Below are 26,115 nucleotides of genomic sequence, written 5' to 3'. Positions count from 1 at the left end.
CCATGAAGCCGTTCCATCATAAACACGGAGGCTTTTCCACTTAAGTCAGGAACGAGACAGATGGTCTCATGGCCACCACTAACTAACATCCTGTTGGAGGTTTTAGCCAATTAAATTAGCAATTTTAACTACAATTGTAACTAATTTAACTCACCCCTGGAGGGAATTAGGCTTCCTGGCTCCTGTCAGAAACATCTCCCAAAGCAGAAGGAAAATGCACTTGGTCTGCCCCACCTTCCAACTTAATAGGCTCTGGGGATCCAGGAAGTTGACAATTGTAACTAATTTTAAACTTAAATCAGCAATTAGGAAGCAAGTAGAGAAAGGCATAAGAATTGGAAAGGAACAGGTAAAACTATATGTGCAGATGACTTGATTACATTTCAGAAAACCCAAAAGACCCCATGGAAATCTACTACCAATATATGTGTTTATATATATGTCTGTGTGTGTGTGTGTCATTTTCCTACATGCTCTGTCTCTGAGTCTCCTTTGACAGGGTCTATTGCTTTGGGACCCACATTAGGTCCTGGTGATACTGAAACCCCCCCTTTTGCTTAGTAAGATTACATTCCAAATAGGGGAGATGCTCATGTGAACAAGATCATCCAATTAATTGCTGTAGATGTTTTCCGTTGGATGCAGCACCTTTGGATTGACAACAGTGTTAGTCCTCTGTGAGTCTGGGGAACACTCCAAACCTGTAATTTTCTAAAGTTGCTTGTTCTGAATCTAAGAGGTAGGGGAGCAGATCCTTCACAAGTTGGAAGCACCTGTGAGAATAAGCCTTGTGGCCCAATTCCTCTGACCGAGGATGCTAAATGCTTTCAAATCCATGCCATGAAGAATGACAACGCACCAGCCCAGCCAATGGGAAGGGGGGATGCACGTTGCCCAGAACCCCAGAGCCTATTAAGGTGGAACGTGGGGCAGACCAAGTGCTTTTTCTTTCTGCTTTGGGAGATGTTTGTGACAGGAAGGAGACAGGAAGCCTAATTCCCTTCAGCGGTGAGTGGTGGTGTTGTTTTCCTCTCTCTTCTATCTCCTATTTTTCCACATCACTTTCTTACAGTTACTATATCAGATACTTGAGTTCACCAGGTCCAGTTGGGCTCAGTTTATTCTTCTTTTTCCAGTTCCTTGAGGTGTAGAGTTAGGTTGTTTGAGACCTTTCTTTTTTCTTAATGTAGACTTTTTCTTTTTGCTCAAATATCAGAATAACAGAATCAAGAGTGGAGGTGAAGTTTAAGTAGCGTGGCTACTAGAGGTGGTCGTCATCCACAGGGAGCTTGCAATTCTCCAAAACCACTGCAGTGAATTGAAGGAGATAAAACTTTGAGTCAGTGCCCAATACATGGTGACTTAAGTATCCAGGAAGTTCTCGGGTGATGGAGACAAGAGTTAACAGATGATAATACATAAAAAAAGATAACTCAGAGAAGCAATAGGATACGAGTAGTAGGTAGACCAAGGCGAAAGCCCCACTCCCCCTAGTGACTTCATTCTTTTCTCCTCCACATTCCACTTTTTACACACAATAAACACGATGGAAGAAGACAAAAGAAAGACATATGGTGGAGAAGATGCAAGAAGATGCATAGAAGGGAATAAACCTTTGATTCCAGGTGCTTTTTATAAATTCCCATTGAGCCTTTAAAATAATCACGGTATAGAAGGAAGCCCTGAGTCACTGTTAGCTATGATGAACCAGGCACCGTCTTAAATGTACTTGTGGGCGTATCTCTTTGAGAATCCTCACAACCCCAAGAGCACATATGGTAAGACCCCAGTATCAGAGATGAGAAAAGAGGCGCAAAGAGGCTCTGCAATTTTCCCAAAGTCACCTTGCTAATAAGTGGCATAGAGAATTAAAAACTACAAAATGGTTTTGAGTCTAAACACTGAGCCCCAATACTGGAGGGGCTCCCAGGTTTTTCCGCAGGCCAGAGAATCTTTGAGGAAGGGAGGGAAGAGGATAGCCAGCACATGGTATGCTCCATCCAATATGGATTACATAAATCTGTCCCCTGGGGTGGCGTTTTCACGTTCTTGTAACTTCATGTCTCCCCAGGTCGCGTCTCTTCTCTCCTCCAACTGGTCCTCCTTGTCGCTGGCGCTGAGGTTCTTGGTCTTGAGTAACGATGAGCTATGTGAACTGGAGTTCTGACTCTTCCTCCTGCCCCTCCTCCTCTCCTTCCCCCCCTTCCTTCTCCTCTCACTCCCCTTCTTCCTTCTCATCCTCTTCCTCCTCCACCTTCCCTTTCAAAGACGGAGTCATGCTGTACATGGTCTACTTAAGCAAGGAGAATCTACAGAGGTTCAAGCAGCTTTTAGTGGAAGAGAGCCCCAGACCTGGCTCTCTCCAGATCAGCTGGGACCAGCTGAAGACAGCCCGGTGGGGGGAGGTGGTTCACCTCCTAATTGAGTGCTTCCCTGGACGCCTAGCTTGGGAGGTGACTCACGACATCTTCGCCAAGATGAACCAGGCAGAACTGTGTCTTCGGGTACAGATGGAGCTGAATGGTGAGTAAGAATCTGGTATACAAGATGGGGTTGGGCTTGGGTGCTACAGAGCTAAACGCTTCACTAGCCACTCCTATATATATACACTATATTTACACTTTATTTTCTTATACATCTAAATATACACATACATAGATACATACACATATATGCACATACATACATGTATATTAAAGCGTTTATTTATTTTTTATTTCTTTCGACTATGGTTTTATTTTTTAATTTGGAAATTGGCTCCCTTTTTCATTGACGTATAGTTGACTTAGTGTTGTGCTAGTTTCAGATGTACTGCACAGTAATTCGTATATATATATGTATGAATATATATATATTCTTTTTCACATTCTTTCCATTATAGGTTATTACAAAATACTGAGTAGAGTTCCCTGTGCTATACAGTAGGATATTGTTGTTTATTTTATTATTTTTTTAATTTTTATTGGAGTATAGTTGATTTATAGTGTTGTGTTATTTTCAGTTTCAGGTGTTAGTACAGCAAAGTGAATCAGTTATGCATATACATATATCCACTCTTTTTTAGATTCTTTACCCATATAGGCCATTACAGAGTACTGAGTAGAGTTCCCTGTGCTATACAGTAGGTCCTTATTAGTTATCTATTTTATATATAGTAGTGTGTATATGTTGATCCCAATCTCCCAATTTATCCCTCCCCATACCTTTCCCCTTTGGTAACCATAAGTTTGTTTTCTGTGTGTGGGAGTCTATTCCTGTTTTGTAAATAAGTTCGTTTGTATCATTTTTTTAGATTCCACATATCTCTAATTCCATCCATGTTGCTGCAAATGGCATTATTTCATTCTTTCTCATGGCTGAGTACTATTCCATTGTCTGTATGTACCACATCTTTTTTCCCCATTCATCTGTCCATGGACATTTAGGTTGGTTCCTAAATGCACACGTGTATATTAAAGTGTTTCTGTGTTTTACATATAGGTGTGTGTGTGAGTGCAGTGTTTGGCTGGGCTGTACATGTATATGTTATTAAACACCCTCCTAAGGACCTTCTGACACAGCACCATTTTCTCACTTCCTAACATCGCGATGGGAGGTCTGGGTAATCTTCTTCTCCCTGAACTAAGGTGGTGAGAGAATGAGACTCGTGAGTGACGTGGCCGCCGCTATCCTAAAAGGTCCCGTTACCTCCGTGTTGCTCTCCCTGTTCCGTCCACCTTATCATTCCAGTGAGGGGCTCCTTTCCTTGTCTGTTCCAGACATTTTACCTAACTTGGAACCAGAGGCCTTGAACCCAAGAGAGACACAAATGAACTTGGAGGAAGATGAGTCTGGTATGTGCTGGTCCTGTGCAGCTTCTGGTGGGAAACAGGCCATGGGTGGGGATGAGAAGCCCAGTTCCCAAGGCAAGGCAGGCTGTAAATGAACATGTCTAGTGTCCCTTCTGTGAAGCAGAACTTCAGAAAAGAGCAGCTGGGCACTCACCTGAGCAGGAAGTCCAGCCACCGACCCAGCTGGATGCAGGGGCTCAGGCTACCTCCTCGAGACGTCGCTTCTCTCCCTCCTTCCACTGGATTCAGTCTTGAGTGGTCCCTCCTCTGCACACCGGCCGTTTCTGCCACCAGCTGCCCTTAGCAACACCAGCAGGAAAAAAGAGTGCTTATTTCTCGTTTTTCCAACACAAGTCCTGGAGCTCACTCCCTTGAATGAACCGAGACCACGAGCTCCTCGATGAATGACGTGGTGAAATGCTCTGGTGGGTGGACGCTGGCTCATGTGCTTATGAGGCAGCTTGATGGTAGGTCCAGCCACCGTCCGAAGTAACGGCCGGAGAGTGGGAAGGGGGCGGTTCTCCAAAAAATTTAGGGTGCTGTTGCCAGGCTAGGAATGGTCAGTAGGTAGGCAAACACAGCAGCTATCTTAATCCATCCCTCCTTCCCCGTCTCCATTATCCTGGACCATCAGAGTAGGATTCTAGGGAGTTCCCTGGGGGTCCAGTGATTAGGACTCAGCGCTTTCACTGCCGAGGGCCCAGGTTCCATCCCTGGTCGGGGAAACTGAGATCCCACAAGCCGTGTGACGCAGCCAAAATAAAAATTAAAAAATATATTTTTTAATTTAAAAAATACAAATAACATAGATAAAGCTACCCCAGCCATCTTCTGAGAATTAAGAAATAGGAAGTAGGGACCAAAAGAACTGCGGTGCCAATAGAAGCTATGGGGTCACTGAACCAATTTCCAGAGCTTTATAACCGCCCCCCACTTCTTATGTAACGAGCAGTTCTTGCTTTGTCTAAGCCACTTCAAGTTGTCTGTTCTGTCCCTTGCAGCTTCTTAATTGACGCACTGCTCTCCGGAAACGTGCGCGATTGATGCACTGTGTCCTGGAGCTGGATGTAGACACCAAGGCTCGTTTCCTGATTGTTCGGTTAGTTCTCACAAACAACTGACGTTGTACCCCGTATCCCTCCCATCTCGTTCATCCAGATAAATTACGGGAGTACAGACTACGCTTGATGAATGAATATTCGACCCTATGGAACAGGACCGCTTGGCCTGGGAACCACACGGACTTCTTTTACCAAGACCTACACAGAGAAGAGACATTCTTACCCTGTCTACTTCTTCCCAGAAAACCTCAAGGAAGACAGCCCAAGACTGTGGTTCTTCAGGGGGTCGCCGGGGTTGGAAAAACAAGCCTGGCCAAAAAAGTGATGTTAGAATGGGCAGAAAACAAGTTCTACGCCCACAAGCTCTGGAACGCTTTCTACTTCCATTGCCAGGAGATGGGCCAGTTGGACGAGCAGAGCTTCGCTGAGCTCATTGCATGCAAGTTGTCCGGGTCTCGGGCTCTGGCGTCCAAGATCATATCCAAAGCAGACCAGCTTCTGCTCCTCTTTGATGGCTTCGAGGAACTAACCTCAACCCTCATAGATAGACCAGAGGACCTGAGTGAAGACTGGAGCCAGAAGGTGCCCTGGTCTGTCCTCCTGACCAGTTTGCTGAGCAAAAGAATGCTTCCCGGGGCCACGCTAATCATCTTCCTGAGGTTCACCTCTTGGAAGAACTTGAATCCCTTTCTGAAATGCCCGTCCCTGATAACCCTTACAGGGTTTAGTGTGCCTGAGAGATCCAGGTATTTCAGGACGTACTTCAGAAACAAGAGCGAAGCCGATGAAGCCTTGAGTTTTGTCATGGGAAACACGATTCTCTTCTCCATGTGCCAGGTGCCTGTCATCTGCTGGATGGTATGTTCTTGTCTGAAACAGCAGATGGAGAGAGGAGCAAATCTCCTGCACACATTTCCAAACGCCACAGCTGTATTCGTCCACTATCTTTCCAGCTTGTTTCCAACCAGGGTTAGAAATCTTTTCAATAAGACTCACCAAGAACAATTGAAAGGTCTGTGCTCCTTGGCCGCAGAGGGCATGTGGGAAAGGAGATGGGTGTTTAATAAGAGAGACCTCAGCCTGGCCAGACTGGATGAAACGGACGTCGAGACTTTTCTCAGCGTGAATATTTTTCGAAGGGTGGTGGGCAACAAAGACCTTTACGCCTTTGCCCACTTGACCTTTCAGGAATTTTTTGCCGCCTTGTTGTATGTTCTCTGCTTCCCACGAAGACTCAGAAATTTCCATGTGTTGGACCGGTTCCACGTCCTACGCCTGATAGCACATCCCGGAAGAAAGAGAAACCATCTCGCCCAGATGGCGCTTTTTTTATTTGGCCTTTTAAACGACACGTGCGCTCTAGCCGTGGAGCAGGTGTTCAGATGCAAGGTGTCCTTGGGCAACAAGAAGAAATTGCTGAAGGTCGCAGCCCAGCGCCATGAATGTGACCCACCAACCCCGCACCACGGGGTCCCACAGCTATTCAACTGTCTGCATGAAATCCGGGAGGAGGTATTTGTGAGTCAGATCCTAAACAACTGTCGTAAAGCTACTTTGGTCATCAGCAGAAGCAAAGACGTGCAAGTGTCTGCCTTTTGCCTTAAGTTCTGTGGACGTTTGCAGGAGTTAGAGCTGACTGTCACCCTGATCATCACCAAAGCGAGCAGCCTCTACCCGGATCCCCTTCCTGCCTCTGGGTAAGTGCGCCCATCTCTCCCTTGATAGATTCACGGTCCTGTCGGGGACCTTGCCTACCATCTCCTGGGCATCTAGGGCGACCACCTCCGTCTTGAGGGGATCCCTTGCACATGGGACTTTCAGTCTTAAAAACAGAACACGACGTAAAATAGAGAGCTAGTGGGACGCAGCCGCATAGCACAGAGAGATCAGCTTGGTGCTTTGTGACCACCTGGAGGGATGGGATAGGGAGAATGGGAGGGAGACGTAAGAGGGAGGAGATATGGGGATATATGTATATGAATAGCTGATTCACTTTGTTATACAGCAGCAACTAACACACCATTGTAAAGCAATTATACTCCAATAAAGATGTTAAAAACAAACAAACAAACAGAAGGTGTTCCTGGGGTGCCGATTTCCATGCTAAAACTGGGAGAATCCTGGAAACCAACAAGAGGAGTGGTTCACCTACCTGGCCTCTATGCTTCACACCCTCCTTCCCATGTATGTGGGGACTCCGTTTCATCTATCACCCCAATTCTGTACATCATAAGCCTTTTAGTCTCTAAGGAAGTGCTGTCCAACGAGACTTTCTATGATGGGGAAGAATGAAGGGGAAATTAGAGGTTCTCCCAGAGCCAAAAGACACTATGTGCTGGTCTTGCTCTGGATTTTGGATTCTGCGCTCACTGTGCCCCTCCCCCAGTCCCCCAAAAAGCAAGAATAATTTTCCCTTATTCTGTTCCTATATAGAGTTTTTTCTTTTTAGTAACAATTTCATATGCACAGAGTAAGACTATGGATTATATTTTGCATCCTAATCTCTGCCCCCATATAAATTCTAAGTGATTAAAAGGCAACTCTCTTTCTCCCTAAGTCACAGGAAAATAGAAGTGAGGCCACGAATCTTCCTGGGATGAAATGACAAATCCTGTAACAGTTCTGCTGGGCATCTTCTTAAATGAGGGCATCTTATGACAGTCATAAAGGGGTCTGTGGTCATAAGGAAGCCCTGGGTTTGCTGGTAGGTTTTCTCAAGCTTAATCTCTAACGATGAGCCCTTTTCTCTTTTTCTCCCACACAGACCAGAGGGCAGTGATAGGTGTTATCTCTGGTGGCAAGACTTCTGCTCTGTGTTTAGGACACACGAGAGTTTGGAAGTCCTGGCTGTGACAAACAGTACTATGGATCCTGATTCAGTGAAGGTCCTTTCTACGGCACTGAAACATCCACACTGTAAACTCCAGAAACTGATGTGAGTATAAAACACATCCTAGTTGGAAGGAATTCCATGGAAACAGTCTGTTTCCCTCTCTGCTCACGCTAGGCGTGCTGAAGGCATCCGCGTCCATAGGGTTTTTTTCCTAGTCTGACTGAGATATAATTGACATATAACACTGTAGGTTTAAGTTTTACAGCATAATGACTTGACATGCATATACTGCAAAACGATGACCACAGTAAGTTTAGTTAACAACCATCACTTCATACAGTTACCAGAATGTTCTTTCCCAGTGATTGAATGGTCTACTCTCTTAGCATCTTTCAAATCTACCACACAGCAGTGTTAACTACAGTCACCCCAGCACTTATTTGTCTTATAATTGGAAGTTTGTACCTTCTGACCACCTTCACTCAATTCCCCCACCCCCCGCCTCTGACAACCATAAATCTGATCTCTTTGTCTATGAGTTTCGTTATTTTTTAGATTCCACATGTAAGTGAGGTTGTTTTTCTAAAGAAGACATACAGATGGCCAACAGGCTCATGAAAAGAGGCTCAACGTCACTAAACATTAGAGGAATGCAGATGAAAACCACAATGACATATCCCCTCACACCTGTCATCAGAAACACAAGAGATAACAAGTGTTGGTGAGGATGTAGAGAAAAGAGAACCCCAGTGCACTGTTGGTGAAAACGTGAATTGGCCACCACTGTGGAAAACAGCATGGAGGTTCCTCAAAAAACTAAAACTCCTAGTTGTTTTTACTGCTCGAATCGTCATGTGCTAAGCAGGTACTTAGTATGGTTTACCACTGCATTCCTTTGAGGTAAGTACTGTTATCCTGATTTTTTTAAAAGGGAGAACCAGAGAGGTTAAGTGACTTGTCTGAGGTCACACAGCTGGTAAGCTTTGGGGAACGCTCTCCATCTCAGACGGTCTGAGGCTCGCCTCCTCCATCACCACACCCCACTTCTGTGATGCACCACGCTTAGCAGGCCCCTGCGTGTCACAGGTCAAGATTCCCATGAAAGAGGGAAGAAGGTGAGCCAGGTCCAGCTGCAGTTTGGCAAGCTCTACGAAATGAGAAATGCATGTGCACCTTGACCCCAAGGTCCACTTTTTAAATCCACCCAAGGTAAATACATAGGCACATACTCGGAGGAATGGTTGAGAACATCACTGCAACATTATCTTCAATAGCAAAAAATGTACAGACATTTACGTAGCACTCACCCTCTGCTGGGCTGTCTGAGGTCCAGCATCACATTTCAGTGCTCTTAAAACTCACAAGCATCCTAAAGAAGTAGGTATTTCATGAGGAAGCTAGGGCACGAGGTTACACAGCTGGTACCTAATTGGAATACCGATTTAAACTCCAGAATCAGTGGCTCCAGAATCAGTTCTCTTAGCTATTACCTTATACACCCTCTCCCTATGGTTTTTAAAACCCAGAAACTCAATACTTCATCAAAATTCCTTGAAATGGCCCACTTGACCAGTATCTGACCTATTTTCTCTCCTGTTATTATAATGATTATCATTAACTCCCATTTTTTTTAAAAGATTTTTTTTGATATGGACCAATTTTTTTAAAGTTTTTATTGAATTTGTTACACTATTGCTTCTGTTTTATGTTTTGCTTTTCTGGCCGCAAGGCATGTGGGAATCTTTGCTCCCAGACCAGAGATCGAACCCACACCCCCTGCATTGGAAGGCGAAGTTTTAACCCCTGGACTACCCGGGAAATCCCTAGCTCCCATTTTTTGAGTGCCTCCCTTTCTACATCAAGCCCTATGCAGAACTTCTTACAGGCATCACTTGTGTTCATTCTCGTGACCGTCCTAAGTGGAAAATGTCATGAGCTCTCTCGACGTGAAATGAAGCTTGGGGAGATTAAGTGATTCACGTAAGGTCATCCAACTAGGAGGCTGAGCTGAGAAGAGAATCCAGTTTGGAGCCCTGGGCTGCACAGAAAGGGGCCTCACGCATTTATGGACTGATTGAACGAAGAAGAACTAATTAGCAAATGGGGAGATGTTGGTCAAAATGTACTACAAACTTCCAGTTAAACATTGAATACTTTCCGGGGATCTAATGCACAGCATGGTGACTATAGTTCACAATACTGTATCGTATACTTGAAAGTTGCTAAGAGAATAGACCTTCAATGTTCTCACCCCAAAATAGAAATGGTAAGTATGTGACCAGATGGAGGCGGTTAGCTGCTGCTCAGGTGGTAATCATTTTGCAATATGTAAGTGCATCAAATCAACAAGTGCTGTACACTTTAAACTGATACATTGTTATCTGTATCATCTCAACAAAGCTGGAGGGGAAAAAAAAACTAATTAGCCACCTTGATTGTGGTGATGGTTTCATGGGTGTATGAACACGTCCAAACTCATGAAATTGGATGCATTAGATATATGATAGATGCACTTTTTTTGGTGTGTCGATTATACCTCAATAAAACTTTTCAAGAAAAAAGAGCTGATGGGCTGACACGAGCCTATGATAACCGGACACTGCTTACCTCTGCAGCTTTAGGCATGTGAGCCCCCTCGTGTTGAATGAAGACTTAATCAGAGTTTTGGTGGAAAACCAGTACCTGAGATACTTGGAAATACAAGACACGGAAGTGAGATGCCAGGTCATGGAGTTTCTGTGCAACGCCTTGAAACATCCCCAGTGTTTTCTACAGTGTCTGAGGTGAGACGGGGAGGGATGGAGACAGAACCCTGGCACCCAGGCGGTCCATGCAGAGGTGGGGGTTACATGCTCAGCCTGCCTGACATCTTATTGTAATCAGTTGTAAGTTTCACTCAGCTTTTTTCTTTGATCAAAGTATAGTTGATTTACAATATTGTGTTAGCTTCAGGTGTACAGCAAAGTGATTCAGTTATACATATATATATTTTTTATAAATTTATTTATTTATTTTTGGCTGAGTTGGGTCTTTGTTGCAGTGCGCGGGCTTCTCATTGTGGTGGCTTCTCTTGTTGCGGAGAATGGGCTCTAGTCACGCGGGCTTCAGTAGTTGTGGCACGCGGGCTCAGTAGTTGTGGCTCGTGGGCTCTAGAGCGCAAGCTCAGTAGTTGTGACGCACGGGCTTAGTTGCTCCGCGGCATGTGGGATCTTCCCAGACCAGGGCTCTAACCCGTGTCCCCTGCATTGGCAGGCGGGATTCTTAAGCGCTGTGCCACCAGGGAAGCCCTACATATATATTTTTTTAACATCTTTATTGGAGTATAATTGCTTTAATTGTTGTGTTATACATCTATTTTTGCAGATGCTCTTCCATTATAGGTTATTGTGAGATATTGAATATAGTTCCCTGTGCTATACAGTAAACCCTTATTGTTTATATATTTTATATATAATGGTATGTATCTGTTAATCCCAAACTCCTAATTTATCCCTCTCCCCACCCTTTTCCCCTTTGGTAACCATAAGTTTATTTTCTATGTCTGTGAGTTTGTTTCTCTTTTATAAATAAATTTATTTACATTATGTTTTAGATTCCAATATAAGTGATATCAAAATATTTGTCGTTAACTCACTTCACTCGGTATGATAATCTCTGGGTCCATCCATGTTGCCGCGAATGGCAATATTTCATTCTTTTTTCTGGCTGTTCACTCAGATTTTTTTTAAGGTGACAATTTCATATATGTATGCACTGTGAAATGATTGCTACAATCAGGCTAATTAACCCATCTGCCATCTCACAAAGCCACCATCTGAACACTTGAGATCAACTCTCTTAGCAAACGTCAAGTACACACTACAGTCTTGTTAACCATCGTCACCATGATGTACATTAGATCTCCAGATCTTATTCATCTTCTAACTGGAAGTTTGTGCCCTTTGACCATCATTTCCCCCACCCCAGCCCCTGCAACCACCATTCTACCCTCTGGTTCTAAGTTTCACTCAGCTTGAAAACTACAATTTGATGTCCCAGGTGTGTCTGAGATAGAGAAACCATAGCCCTAGGGGTGAGCTTGGGCCAGCCCACCCTGGCTTGCAAGAGCTGATTGTTAAACATTCAGTAATTTGGTGAGGGTTGTTAAACAGCATTATTTTTTTTTTTAATTGATTAATTTATTTATTTTGGCTGCGTTGGGTCTTCGTTGCTGCGCATGGGCTTTCTCTGGTTGTGGCGAGCGGGGGCTACTCTTCCTTGCGGTGCGCGGGCTTCTCGTTGCGGTGGCTTCTTTTGTTGTGGAGCACGGGCTCTAGGCGCACGGGCTTCAGCAGTTGCAGCACGTGGGCTCAGTAGTTGTGGCGCACGGGCGTAGTTGCTCCGCGGCATGTGGGATCTTCCCGGACCAGGGCTTGAACCCGTGTACCCTGTGTTGGCAGGCAGATTCTTAACCACTGCACCACCAGGGAAGCCCTAAACAGCATTATTAAAAAACTAACTCACATAAACTTAGTATCGAATAAATTATATTAAAAAACAAAGGTAACAGTTAAAACTCATTACTTCCTAATTTTTCTTACTATAATATTATCGGTGTCAGCGTTCAGCAAACCTTTTCTATGAAGGGCCAGGTAAGGAATGTTTTCAACTTTGCAAGACGTATAGTCTCTGTCACGACTATTCAACTCTGCTATAACATCTGAATTAAATAGTGGTGACAGAGTGCTAAAATATCCATTGCCAATATGCAAATGAATAGGCATGGTTGTGTTTCAATAAAACTTTATTATGATTAATAATTATGTATTCATAGAGTTCATCAATAATTTTAATGATTTATTATCAATTGTATTATTAATAACTGTAATAATTATATAATTTACTAATGATTTTATTTATGTATGAACACTGCAATTTGAATTTCATTTAATTTTCATGTGTCACAAAATATTCTTTAACTATTAAAAAAAATGTTAGGGATTTCCCTGGTGGCGCAGTGGTTGAGAATCCGCCTGCCAATGCAGGGGACATGGGTTCAAGCCCTGGTCCGGGAAGATCCCACGTGTCACGGAGCAACTAAGCCCGTGCGCCACAACTACTGAGCCCACGTGCCACAACTACTGAGCCCGTGCGCCCTAGAACCTGTGCTCCGCAACAAGAAAAGCCACTGCAATGAGAAGCCCGCGCACTGCAACAAAGAGTAGCCCCCTCTCGCTGCAGCTAGAGAAAGCCCGTGTGCAGCAACAAAGACCCAACACAGCCAAAAATAAATTTAAAAAAAAATTTTAGATCACTCAGTTCACAGGCTGTACAGGACCAAGTGGTAATGCAAATTTGGTCCAAGGGCCATAGTTTGACTGAATCTCATTCTTTATCCTGAAAATGGTTTGGCAAATAAATGTAAAAAGAAGTGGTATTTCAAGGGCAGAATCAAGTCCCTGGTTTGGAATTAGAGCCCGACAGTTCGCCCATGCCAATTTGTCATGGCCCTGAGTGTGTATTATTTTCTATTGATTATTTGCAATTCAGACGCTGAAGTTGATGCAGGTTTACTCAGGGAAGATGGAAATCACCCCTCCAGTCACTCTTGGGTGAAGAACAAGGATGTGAGACAGTAGGTGAGGTCTAGGTGGCTATGTGGGTACCATTTTCCCCAGGAGCTAAGGTTCAGCGTTTTTGCGTGGCTTCTGCAGGTTGGAAGATTGCCCTTTCAGCCCGAGAAATTGGGCTGACCTTGCCAGGAATCTCAAGAACAACGTTCACCTGAAGACTCTAATGCTGAAACGCAGCTCCCTGGGGAGGTTTGAGCCATGTCACCACCTGCCAGTGGCCCAACTGGAGAAGCTGTCGTAAGTCTTTTTGTGGTTGTCATGCTGTTGCCCGGTTGTTTGGTAGATTGAGTGTTTCTAGGAGAACAACAGAAATGGGGGAATGTGTGTATAATGGAGCAAAATTAAGTCGTGATTGTTAATGACATAGATGGGGCAATGAAGGCTTGAGCTGAGAGAGAGAGAGAGAGACAGAGACAGAGACAGAGACAGAGACAGAGAGACAGATTTGCACCTAATATCCTAGAATATATACCTATAATGAGCCTGATGTATCTATCATCCAGTTTTTGAAGTAGAACCTTAACAGTACTATTTTCCTTCCCCACTGATCATATCAACCCCCAACCCCATGACCCCCACCCCCCCACAGCCATCTTGAATTGGGTCGATGAGGCTCCTTATTTGTATTTACACTGATAATACTGTATATGGATCCTTAAACAGAGCACCGTTTTGCAGTGCTTTGAATTTCACATAAGTGGCCTCATTGAGCATGTGTGCGTTTTCCAATCAACCGACATTTTAGTCTTCCTCAGTGTTTTGTTGTTTCTATAGGCTGTTCCTCTTTGGTGCTGAAGGATAACATTTGTATGAATGTGCAACAATTTAGGTGTCCATCTTACTTGCCACCGATAGTTGAGCTATTAACACACACACACACACACACACACCCTGACACACCGACACACGCTAGTAGAATTGCCACGTCATGGAGAGCATTCATCTTCAGTCCTACCACGCTTGTTTCCAGACTGTTGGTACCAACTTGCAGTCCCACCAATGGTGTGTACGCAAGTTCCCCCAACTCCAAATTCTCATCCGACTCTTGTTACTGTTACTGCTTTTGCCAATCTGTTGAGCAGAAAATAACGTGTTATTGTTTATTTATGACTCAAGTACCACTTTATTATTTTTTTAATTGAAGCATAATTGACTTACAATAGTATATGAGTTTCAGGTGTACGACACAGTGATCTGATATTTTTCTACGTTACAAAATGATCTCCACGATAAGTCTAGATGGTTATCGTCTGTCACCATACAAAGTTATTACAACATTAGATACTTTCTTGTTTACGTTTGCACTTCCCTCACCACACATGAAAACGTTTTCAGGACCTTCCTATACATCTTAGTTTCTCTAATACGAGTGCCCGTGTCTGTCTTCAGTGCATGTTTCTATTTTTCTTTACCTTGTGAGATGGTGTCTCTTCCCAGGTCACCTCCATATATGTTATTTACTGTTTGGTCATTGCTGGTCCCTTTCTCTTCCCTCTTCATCCCTCTCTGTAACTGTTTTCCTGATCCCCAATTGCTTCTCACATCAAAGTTGCTATCCCCCCCCCTTAAATCTGGGAAGCCCTAAGAGCTTTTAACAGAAGTAGGATGAGGCGTTTGCATGTAGAAGGAAAGCCCTGATTGAAATCTTCATCTCTCAGCATGAGACAAGGAAAATCCTGTCGCAGGCATGAATTAAATTGCATCCCGTCTGTGTGTGTCTCTCCCACAGGTTGGAGAACTGTGACCTCACGTCACCTTCCTGCAAAAGTCTTATCTCTTCTCTCGCGAGTAACAAGAATCTGACCCATCTGAGCTTGGCAAAAAATGCCTTGAAGGATGACGGGGCGAAACAGCTTTGGAATGCCTTGCAATGCTCTCAGTATCCTCTGCAGAGGCTGGTGTAAGTCCCCAAATGTCCTCTTTTTGGAACTCCCTGGAGTAGAATAGGGCGATAAAGAGCGATTGTGATATATGTGTCCATTTATGCAACATACTTATTAAGTGCCTACTGCATATTAGGCATTGTGCTGATACTGGAAGAAAACATAATAAAGAGGAAGGTGGTTATGATTTCAGTTTCAGAGGCAAATTATCTAGCAGCAGAGTTCTCAAACTGTGTGCCGAGGTACCCAGGGGTGAACTCACAGAGGCGCTGCAGGATATTTTAAATGTAAGAGATACTGACATCTGTTCATCGCCGCAAGAACTCTTAGCTTGAGGTAGTTCTGTTCTAACATCAGGTTGTGCTACATTCCTTTCAATGATGTCATATCTTTGCAAAGGTCCGTCTTCAGCAATTGCGATCACGAGAGCGAGTGCATTGCAAAAAGTTTTTAACAGATTTTATTTTATTTTTTTATTTTTTGGCCATGCCATGCGGCTTGTGGGATCTTAAGTTCCCTGACCAGGGATTGAACCCGGGCCCTCGGCAGTGAAAGCGTGGAGTCCTAACCAGTGGACCACCAGGGAATTCCACAGAGCAAAATTTAATGAAGTACAGGGGTGATGTGAAAAAAGTGAGACGCTAAGGAGGGCATAAATGGAGAAAGTTTGGGAACCTCTGATCCAATGTATTCCTCTAACTCCTAGAGTTTGGGAGTGAGTGTTACACCTCTGAGATCAGAATAATGTAATGTGACCTGGCTTTCTGCTTGAAGTGAGTCATGTAACAACCTCGGTGATATGAACCAGGATACATACTAAGTGATATCCTGTTTGGTATTTATCTCACTCTATCCTGAATTGTGTAGATGACTTCCCCTGGGTGTCAGGGCACGTTGGCTGTCACTGACAGAAATTAAACTCAGACTGTCTTAAACCCTAAAGAAATTTGCTGTTTCCTAAAACCAGAAGTGCTGAACTGACACACAATATCCCCTGAACCCATTGAAGCTTTCAGGATCCCAAAAAGAAGCAGGAAATGGTGCAGCTGCTTTGGAAAACAGATGGGTATCTCCTCAAAAGGTTAAACAGAGACGTAACATGAGTCAGCAATTCTACTCCTTGGTATACACGCAAGAGAAATAAAAACAAAATCTGCACAAAAAACTGTACACGGATTTCCGTAGCAGCATTATTTGTAGTGACAAAAAAGTGGGAAACAATCCAAGTGTCCAAAAGCTGATGAATGGATAAAGTGTGGTCTGTCCATATGATGGAATATTATTCAACCATAAAAAGCAACAAACTATATATTAATACATGCTGCTACGTGGATGAATCTTGAAAATATTACGCTAAATGAAAGAAGCCAATCACAAAAGACCACATATGGTATGATTCCATTTATATTAAATGTCCAGAATAGGCAAATTGACAGGAAGAGAAAGCAGATTTAGTGGTTGCTAGAGTTGGGGTGGGTGGGGGAAGAAATTGGGAATGACTGCTAAAACGTACACTGTTTTCCTTTTTGGGGTGATGAAAATGTTCTAGAATCGTGGTAAATGTTGTGCAACTCTGTAAATATACTGAAAACCAGTGGTGTGTACACTTCCAATGGGTGAAATATATGGCACGTAAATTATATCTTGATAAAGCTGTTATACCAAAAAAAAAAAAAGGCAGGAAAGAAAGCTAAGGGTGTTTTGGTTGGTGTTTCTCTGCAGGCTGAGAAATTGTGCCTTGACCTCTGAGTGCTGTCGGGATATGGCTTCTGCTCTTGATAAAAATAAAACCCTGAGAAGTCTGGACCTTGGTTTTAATAGCCTGAAGGACGACGGGGTTATCCTGCTCTGTCAGGCCCTGATGAACCCTGACTCTGGCCTACAGATTCTTGAGTAAGTTGTCCCCGTTTCCTTCTTTGAGACCAAGTGTCTGTACAATTCTCTTGGGGTAGAATGTGGGAATGTGTTTTGCACTTCGGGGGGTGTTCCCTCCATTTGGTTGGAGGACTTGGAAACTTCAGAGCAGTGGTTCTCAACGTACAGTCCTCAGACTAGGAACCTTTTCATCAGGGAAGTTGTTAGGCAAATTCTTGCATCATTTGTCTCTCTGTGTCTGGTTTATGTCACTGAGCATAATGCCCTCAAGGTCCACCCATGTTGTCACAAACAGAATTTCATTCTTTTTATTGGCTGAGTAGTATTCCATTGTGTGTATATACCACATCTTCTTTATCCATTCATCTGTCAATGGGAATTGAGGTTGCTTCCGTGTCTTGGCTATTGTGAATAGTGCTGCTATGAACGTGAGGGTGCAGGTATCCCTCCCATATCCTGGTTTCGATTCCTTTGGGTCCATACGCAGAAGTGGGGTTGCTGGATCTTGTGGTGCCCTGAGGGTGGAGACCCCGCCAGTCTGTGCTTCACAATCACCTCCCATGATTCCCGTGAATGCTATAGTTTAAGGACCATTGTTAAATTCTTCCATTCAATGAAAGATAAAGAAGAATTTGTTAATTTTAGACTAATACCTTACATGGCGAGTCTTCCAAAATCAATGTTTATGCTTAGAGAATCTTTTTTTTGTATATATTTTTTCCTTCTCCCAAAGGTCTCTATGCTAACATGCATACTAGCCAAGTGATTTGAAAGAATTCATCCTATTTTTAATTGTTTTAGTGGTTACCCTAAATATTTAGAAAAGATTTATAGACATCTCTGATGACAAAGGTTGAAACTTTTTTTGAGTTATTTTTTAAATTTTTTATTGGCGTATAGTTGATTAACAATGTTGTGTTAGTTTCAGATGTACAGCAAAGTGATTCAGTTATACAACTTTTTTTTGCCGCTTTCCTACCTGCATTTTCTGTTCACTATTGGTATGATCTGGGTTCTAAGTCTAGATCACTTTTTTCACTCAGAAATGTTAGCTTTTATTTTTTATTGAAGTATAGTTGATTTATAATATTATATTAGTTTTAGGTGTACAGCATAGTGATTCTGTATTTTTATAGATTATACCCCCATTAAACATTATTATAAGATAATGGTTACAATTCCCTGTGCTGTACAATATATTCTTGTTGCTTATCTATTTTATACATAATAGTTTGTGTCTCTTAATTCTATACACCGAATTTGTCCCTCCCCTCTTCCCTCACCCCTTTGGTAACCACCAGTTTGTTTTCTATGTCTCTGAGACTGCTTCTGATCTCGGAGAGGCAGCAGTGAGAGGTGGCGTGAAGCGAGATCTTAATTCCCAGCCCAGGAACTGAACCTGGGGAGCCTGGATGAAAACCAGGAATCCCAGCCACCACACCCGCTGGCTCTTGACCCCGGTGAAAAATGCATTTCTCACGGAGGCAAAAAAGAAACGTGTAAAACAGGTACAATTATTAGAGACATAGCACAACAACAAGTGAGAGAGCACACAGAGAAACAGTTTGCTTAGTTAAGATAGAAGCAGGGCAGAGACGCACACCCGGAGAGAAAGGGTGTGGGCGTCCCGCCTAATGACCAGGAGCCCCATAAAGAGGCGGTTAAGTCATTCATATACGGCAGTTCTTCCGGGTCTTTGTTTACCTGTGGCCAATTATCTAATTTCTTTTTCCACACCTGACCTGCCCTAGGACCCTCCCCAACTTGCGTGCGCAACTTTTTTCCAAGATGGATTTCAGCCCAGAGGCCTATGGGACGGCCTTAGCATCACATGTTATGGGGTGGTGCTCCTCCTTTTTGACCCCCAAGGAGCTTTTCTGCACATGTGCAATGTCTCCCTTGCCCCAAGGATGGGAAATACATAACCTCTTGATCTTTTAACAGGGTTTGTCCCACTCTGTCCCTGCCATAAAAATGTCCAGTGTCTGGTTATTTACCTTATTTCTGTTGCTGGTTTTTATATTGAGGTGCAGATCTCGAAATAGACAGGAATCCGGTCATAAATATGTAGTCCTGGAGTCCGTTTGTCTCTTGCTTCAGGAAATGTAAACAGGGGGCTGGTAATGAGTGTCTGGCCTGGAGCCCATCTTCTTCTCACCCAAGGAAGTGTAAACAGGAGGCCAGTTGTAAATGTCTAGCCTGGAGCCCATCTATCTCCTGCCTCACTTTTATTTTGCATATATACTCATTTGTGTTATTTTTAATATTGCACATATAAGTGATATCACATAAGTCTAGAGCATTTAAATCACATTATGTTACATCCTTAATTTCTAGGATTAGTCCTGATAATGGATTTCGTTTTTGTTGATAATTAACTACTCGAAGGGAGTTCTGGAGGTCACAATTCTTTTACTCCAGAAAGTTAGTCTTGGGGGTTTTTTTAAAAATTATTTATTTATTTATTTTTGGCTGTGTTGGGTCTTCATTGCTGCGTGCGGGCTTTCTCCAGTTGCGGCGAGCAGTGACTACTCTTTGTTGCGGTGCGTGGGCTTCTCATTGCGGTGGCTTCTCTTGTTGAGGAGCACAGGCTCTAGGCGAATGGGCTCAGTAGTTGTGGCTCGCGGGCTCTAGAGCACAGGCTCAGTAGTTGTGGCTCGCGGGCTCTAGAGCACAGGCTCAGTAGTTGTGGTTCGCGGGCTCTAGAGCACAGGCTCAGTAGTTGTGGCTCGCGGGCTCTAGAGCGCAGGCTCAGTAATTGTGGCTCACGGGCCTAATCGCTCCGCGGCATGTGGGATCTTCCCGGACCAGGGCTCGAACCCGTGTCCCCTGCATTGGCAGGTGGATTCTTAACCTCTGCGCCACCAGGGAAGTCCTAGTCTTGGGTTTTAAATATTGATTCATCTCTTAGAGTGAGTGAAGTATATTTTCAAGTATGAAATAAATTTCTAGATGAGCACAAATGAAAAAAATATATATACATATATATATGTACATAAACTGATTCACTTTGCTGTACACCAGAAACTAACACAACATTGTAAATCAACTACAATTTTTAAAAAAACTACTACTATATTTATTTATTTGTGGTTGGTTTGTTGGTTGGTGGGATCTTCGTTGCTGCATGCAGTCTTTCTCTAGTTGTGGCGAGCAGGGGATACTCTTTGTTGCAGTGCACGGGCTTCTCATTGCAGTGGCTTCTCTTGTTGCGGAGCACGGGCTCTAGTCACGCAGGCTTCAGTAGTTGTGGCACGTGGGCTCAGTAGTTGTGGCTCATGGGCTCTAGACCACAGGCTCGGTAGTTGTGGCAGACGGGCTTAGTTGCTCCGCGGCATGTGGGATCTTCCCTGACCAGGGATCAAACCCCTGTCCCCTGCATTGGCAGGTGGATTCTTAACCACTGCACCACCAGGGAAGTCCTACTACTATATTTAAAATAATCAACAAGCACTTACTGTATAGCACAGAGAACTCTGCTTAGTATTCTGTAATAACCTAAATGGGAAAAGAATTTGAAAAAGAATAGATATATGTATATGTACAACCGAATCCCTTTGCTGTATGTCTGAAACTAACACAACATTGTTAATCAACTGTACTCCAGAATAAAATAACATTTTTCAAAAGAAAAGGAAGCTAATTGGAATGAAATGACCCATTCTGGTTGGAGTGTGATTTCTAGGCTGTGAGCAGCTAGGCTGGCTGAGCTCTCAGATGAAGGATGTGGTGACTTTTCTGCTCCCTGTTTCTCTTCCATAGGCTGGAAAAGTGCCTGTTCACCTCCGTCTGCTGCCGGGCCATGGCTTCCGTGCTCCTCAACAACCAAACTCTGGGATACCTGGACTTGAGCAAGAACGACATCGGGTTTGGGGGTATCCTCCTCCTGCGTGAGGCCGTCAGGAAGAGGAAGTGGGGATCTGAGGTCTCTCTGTAAGTATCCGCTGGGTTCCCTGTGCAGGATGCATAGCTCTAGGAAAGCTCCTCATCAGCAGTGATATTCTGGACCCCAAATGCTGTCAGCACATGTTGCTAATGACCTTTGTTCCTTTCCTGGGGATTTTTTTTAAATAAATTTATTTATTTTATTTATTTATTTTTGGCTGCGTTGGGTCTTCGTTGCTGCGCACGGGCTTTCTCTAGTTGTGGCGAGCGGGAGCTACTCTTCATTGCGGTGCACGGGCTTCTCATTGCGGTGGCTTCTCTTGTTGCGGAGCACGGGCTCTAGGCACGTGGGCTTTGGTAGTTGTGGCTCGCGGGCTCTAGAGCGCAGGCTCGGTAGTTGCAGCGCACGGGCTTAATTGCTCCACGGCATGTGGGATCTTCCGTGACCAGGGCTCGAACCCGTGTCCCCTGCATTGGCAGGCGGATTCTTAACCACTGCGCCACCAGGGAAGCCCTACTGGGGATTTATAGTTTCCTTCATGTGGCTGACAGACCACAACTCCTGCGTGTGAAATAAGAAAATAAACCTGGATTCTACTGTCTGCTCTTTTTTATTTTTGCATTTTAAAAATATTTATTTATTTGTTTGTTTTTTACAGTAGGTCCTTGTTGGTTATCTATTTTAAGTATAGTGTGTACATATCAATCCCAAACTCCCAATCTACCCCTCCCCCCCACTCTTCCCCCCCCCCCCCCCCCCCCCCCGTAACCATAAGTTCATTCTCTAAGTCTGTGAGTCTGTTTCTGTTTCGTAAATCAGTTAATTTGTATCATTTTTTTTTAGATTCCGCATATAAGCAATATCATATGGTATTTGTCTTTCTCTGTCTGACTTACTTCACTCAGTATGATGATCTCCAGGTCCATGCATGTTGCTGCAAATTGCATTATTTCATTCTTTTTTATGGCTGAGTAATTAATATTCCATTGTATATATGTAGCACATCTTCTTTACCCATTATTCTGTTGATGGACACTTAAGTTGCTTCATGTCTTGGCTATCGTAAACAGTGCTACAATGAACACTGGGGGGCATGTATTCTTTCGGGTTATGATTTTCTCTGGATATATGCCCAGGAATGGGATTGCTGGATCATATGGTAGCTCTATTTTTAGTTTCTTAAGGAAACTCCACACTGTTCTCCATAGTGGCTGTACCAATTTATATTCCCACCAACAATGCAGGAGGGTTCCCTTTTCTCCACACCCTCTCCAGCATTTATTGCTTCCAGATTTTTTGATGATGGCCGTTCTGACTGGTATGAGGTGGTAGCTCATTGCAGTTTTTTTTGTTTTGTTTTGTTTTTTTATTTTTGACTATGCCTCACAGCTTGTGGGATCTTAGCTCCCCGACCAGGGATCGAATCCGTACCCCCTGCATTGGAAGTGTGGAGTCTTAACCACTGGACCGCCAGGGAGGTCCCCTCATTGTAGTTTTGATTTGCATTTCTCTAATAATTAGCAATGTTGAGCATCTTTTCATGTGCCTCTTGGCCATCTGTAAAAAAAAAAACAAAGTAAAAACGTAGCCAGCTGCTCTTACACTGTTTGTTTCTTCATCTTCTCTCCTGTCTTAAACAAATGAATGTGTTATCATCACTTACCAGATCTGCGGCTGTGAAGGGCTTAGGGGATCTGTTTCTCCTTCTGTAATATTGGATTGGCATCCTCCTCCGGGAGATACTATGAGGACTGGAAGAAAGTGCATCTATAAGGCACTAAGTTCAGCGCCTGAGACCATCATGATCTCAAGTATCGATGGATTCTGGGTAAAGGTCATAGGAAACAGCTGGTGTATTCATTATCTGTTGCCCCGGAACAAATTATCTCAATGCTTAATAAGGCAACACACATTTGTTGTAAAATTTCTGAAGGTCAGAAATACGGGAGCGGTTTAACTGGATGGTTCTACTCAGGCTCTTTTACGAGCTGAGTTAAGGTGTTGACTGGAGGGTGATGAGGCTGGAGGACCAACCTCCAAGCTCACCCACGTGGCTGTTGGCAGGAGGCCTCAGTTGCTATCTGCAAGGCTGCTCCTAACGTTGCAGCTGGCTCCCTCCTGAACAAGTGATGGGAGAGGGAAGAAGGGGGCGGGGGGGGGCAAAAGTGCCCAAAACAGAACCACAGTCTTTTATTACTGAATCTTGAAAGACCCATCCCTTCTGCTTTATTCTAATGGTCACACAGACCCACTATAGCCCAGTGAGAGAGGGGGCTACATGAGAGTGTGAATAACAGGAAGAAGGATCTTTGGGGCCACTTGGAGGCACCTGCCACACCTTGTAATTGGTGGATCCAAGGCACCTGGGCTTCATCCCTGAGCTCTTGAGAGCTGCACCATTGATCTTGAGCTTGCTGACTAGAAAAACATATTCACAACCTAAAAGTTGAGAGGTAGGTTTTATTCAGTGGGTATTTTTAGGACTTCAAGCCCAGGAGTCAGCATCTCACATAACCCTGAGAGAACTACTCGGAGGAGGCGAGAGGGGAGCTAGGATATACAGGAGTTTTGCAACAAAGGGCAGGTGGTAGGAACAAAAGATTACTGTTAATAAAAGAAAAGCAGATATCTCGAGTTAAGGCATTTAGCACTTTTCTACGTATGGGAAGATGCAAGAGTCTGGGCTCACTGAAACCATGCCTTTGATATGTATCTCAGCTACTTGGGGCCAGGATCCTGCGTTTTCTCATCCTGAGTTCCCTCAGGGCTCACCGTGGGGAGTGGCTGCAGTCTGATGGCTGCTAGATGGCAGGTGTTCTTTGTTTCCTTCCTGAGTTCCCTCAGGGCTCACCAGCTCACCACTGGGTTGCAATCACTGATGACTATGACATCCTTTGTTTCCTGATACATCAGGCAATATTCCATTTACAGTAAGTCCCCTACATACGAACCTTCAAGTTGCGAGCTTTCAGAGATGTGAACATGCATTCGCATATCCAATCACGTAAGTTAGTTCACCTGTCTGGCGTACATTGTCTCGTGTGTGCGTCCTCTACGGGTTGTGCAGCTTGCCCTCCGTCTCCTATTGCTGATGAGCCTTCAGCTCTGCCATCTCCCACCTCCTCTCCCTCCTCCAGTCAGTAACTCTTCTTTCCTGTTCACTCAATGCCAGCCCCTGGATGCCAGCTGTTATACTGTACTACTGTACTTTTCAAGGTACTGTTCTGTAAGATTAAAAATGTTTCTTTGCTTTTATGTATTATTTGCATGAAAAGTATTATAAACCTATTATAGTACAGTACTATACAGCTGATTGCGTTAGTTGGGTACCTAGGCTAACTTTGTTGGACTTATGAACAAACTGGACTTACAAACGCACTCTCAACGGAACGTGTTCGTATGTAGGGGACTTACTATATCAATCTCATGGGTGGTAAATTTCTGTCCTAGAGGTTTTACATATTTTCCAGCACTGCAAAAGAAAACGGAGCATAGGAGAACCAAACCTGATTCTTATCCTTCTCAGGGAGAAGAAACAGAGCGATGGAGTGGATATGATGCGAAGACTGGAGGGCCCAGTGGTGAACAACAAAATCCTGAAGATAGTTCAGGACTGGAAAGATGAGTGCTGTGATAAGGCAGAGTGGACGAATTGATCTTGTGACCCCCTGGATAATTTTTTCCTGATGAAAAATTGGGTAATGGTTTCCTATTCTGTGGGCCATTCTGAGTCTACAATGGCTCAGTTAGTTTTGGGAAATGGTGTAACGCGTGACCTCCAAATAGCTCCCTCGGAGATACTGAAGGTCATGTGCCAGACGTAGATCAGTCACGGAATTGGGGGCACCACGTAAGGGGCATTCCAGCTCACTTCTATTCCTGGCTTCTGGATGTCATTGAATATGTCATGTTAACATTGTCTCTGGGAAATATCGGACTCACCTACTGGAGTATCGTGAGAATTGAATTAAAAATGTGCATGAATGCAATTCAAAAACTTGTCAAGTGTTGTTTATTTACAAATAGACTTGTACATCAACTGTTAGAAGGAAAACATCTTGCCTCGAAAGAGGGTCCACTACTGTATAGCACAGGGAACTCTGCTCGATGTTATGTGGCAGCCTGGATGGGGGGGAGTTTGGGGGAGAATGGATACATGTGTATGTATGGCTGAATCCCTTTGCTGTGCACCTGAAACTATCACAACATTGTTAATCGGCTATACTCCAATCCAATACAAAATAAAAAGTTTTAAAAATAATAATAAAAAAATAGGAAAAAAACAGGGTCCAGAGAAAATTTCTGAGGGAGATAATATAGCAAGTGATGGAACAGGGAAATCATCTCATGTTTAAGGAACTCTTTTTTTAAAAGTGAAGTGTGAGACTTCCCTGGTGGCGAAGTGGTTGGGAATCTGCCTGCCAATGCAGGGGACACAGGTTCGAGCCCTGGTCCGGGAAGATCCCACATGCCGCGGAGCAACTGAGCCCGTGTGCCACAACTACTAAGCCTTTGATCTAGAGCTCGCGAACTACAGCTACTGAGCCCGTGTGCCACAACTACTGAAGCCTGCACACCTAGAGCCCCTGCTCCGCAACAAGAGAAGCCACCACAATTAGAAGCCCGTGCACCGCAACGAAGAGTAGCCCCAGGTCTCTGCAACTAGAGAAAGCCCGCGTGCAGCAATGAAGACCCCATGCAGCCAAAAATAAATTAATTAATTAAAAATAAATAAATAAAAATAAAAAGTGAAGTATGACTCAACTTTTTTTTGAAGGAGTTTAGTCCATTAATAAACAAATTAAAGCGAATTTCTCTTGGATGTGTACTAGACTGAACCTGGACCCAGTTTGGAAGGTCTAGAGGGTGGTTTTCTGAATTCTGTCTCCCCAGTGACCATCAGAGGACCTTGAGAAGCCTTTGAATGTGCAGGTGGCCTCCTGTGCAACGTTGTGGAATAGACTGCACATCACAGGGCAGACTCTGCACTTTTTTTTTTCTTTTGGCCACACCGTGTGGCTTGTGGGATTTATTTCCCCAACCAGGGATGGAACCCGGGCCCGCTGGACCAGCAGGGAATTCCCCAGACTCTGCAGTTTTTCGGATCCTAGCTATCTAGCACAGGACTAAAGTAG

At 43.9% G+C, this 26,115-nt stretch overlaps 1 protein-coding gene across 1 annotated transcript in view; it reads left to right on the top strand.

Annotated features, from left to right (window-relative positions):
- Nucleotides 1–24,636, top strand: part of NLRP8 (NLR family pyrin domain containing 8) — a 114,606-nt gene extending 89,970 nt beyond the window's left edge. Inside the window, exons 3-13 of the mRNA XM_036833981.1 lie at nucleotides 2,072–2,135; nucleotides 2,269–2,523; nucleotides 3,759–3,833; nucleotides 4,989–6,588; nucleotides 7,656–7,826; nucleotides 10,340–10,507; nucleotides 13,418–13,573; nucleotides 15,066–15,236; nucleotides 16,942–17,112; nucleotides 20,857–21,027; nucleotides 24,507–24,636. Coding sequence (XP_036689876.1) covers nucleotides 2,072–2,135; nucleotides 2,269–2,523; nucleotides 3,759–3,833; nucleotides 4,989–6,588; nucleotides 7,656–7,826; nucleotides 10,340–10,507; nucleotides 13,418–13,573; nucleotides 15,066–15,236; nucleotides 16,942–17,112; nucleotides 20,857–21,027; nucleotides 24,507–24,636 — 3,132 coding nt within the window. The remainder of the gene's footprint in view (nucleotides 1–2,071; nucleotides 2,136–2,268; nucleotides 2,524–3,758; nucleotides 3,834–4,988; nucleotides 6,589–7,655; nucleotides 7,827–10,339; nucleotides 10,508–13,417; nucleotides 13,574–15,065; nucleotides 15,237–16,941; nucleotides 17,113–20,856; nucleotides 21,028–24,506) is intronic.
- The last annotated feature ends 1,479 nt before the right edge of the window (nucleotides 24,637–26,115 follow it).

The sequence above is a fragment of the Balaenoptera musculus genome, chromosome 19 (assembly GCF_009873245.2).
Source record: "Balaenoptera musculus isolate JJ_BM4_2016_0621 chromosome 19, mBalMus1.pri.v3, whole genome shotgun sequence".
Lineage (NCBI taxonomy): Eukaryota > Metazoa > Chordata > Mammalia > Artiodactyla > Balaenopteridae > Balaenoptera > Balaenoptera musculus.
Note: the sequence above shows the minus strand (reverse complement) of the source record. Positions and strands in the feature narration are given on the sequence as shown.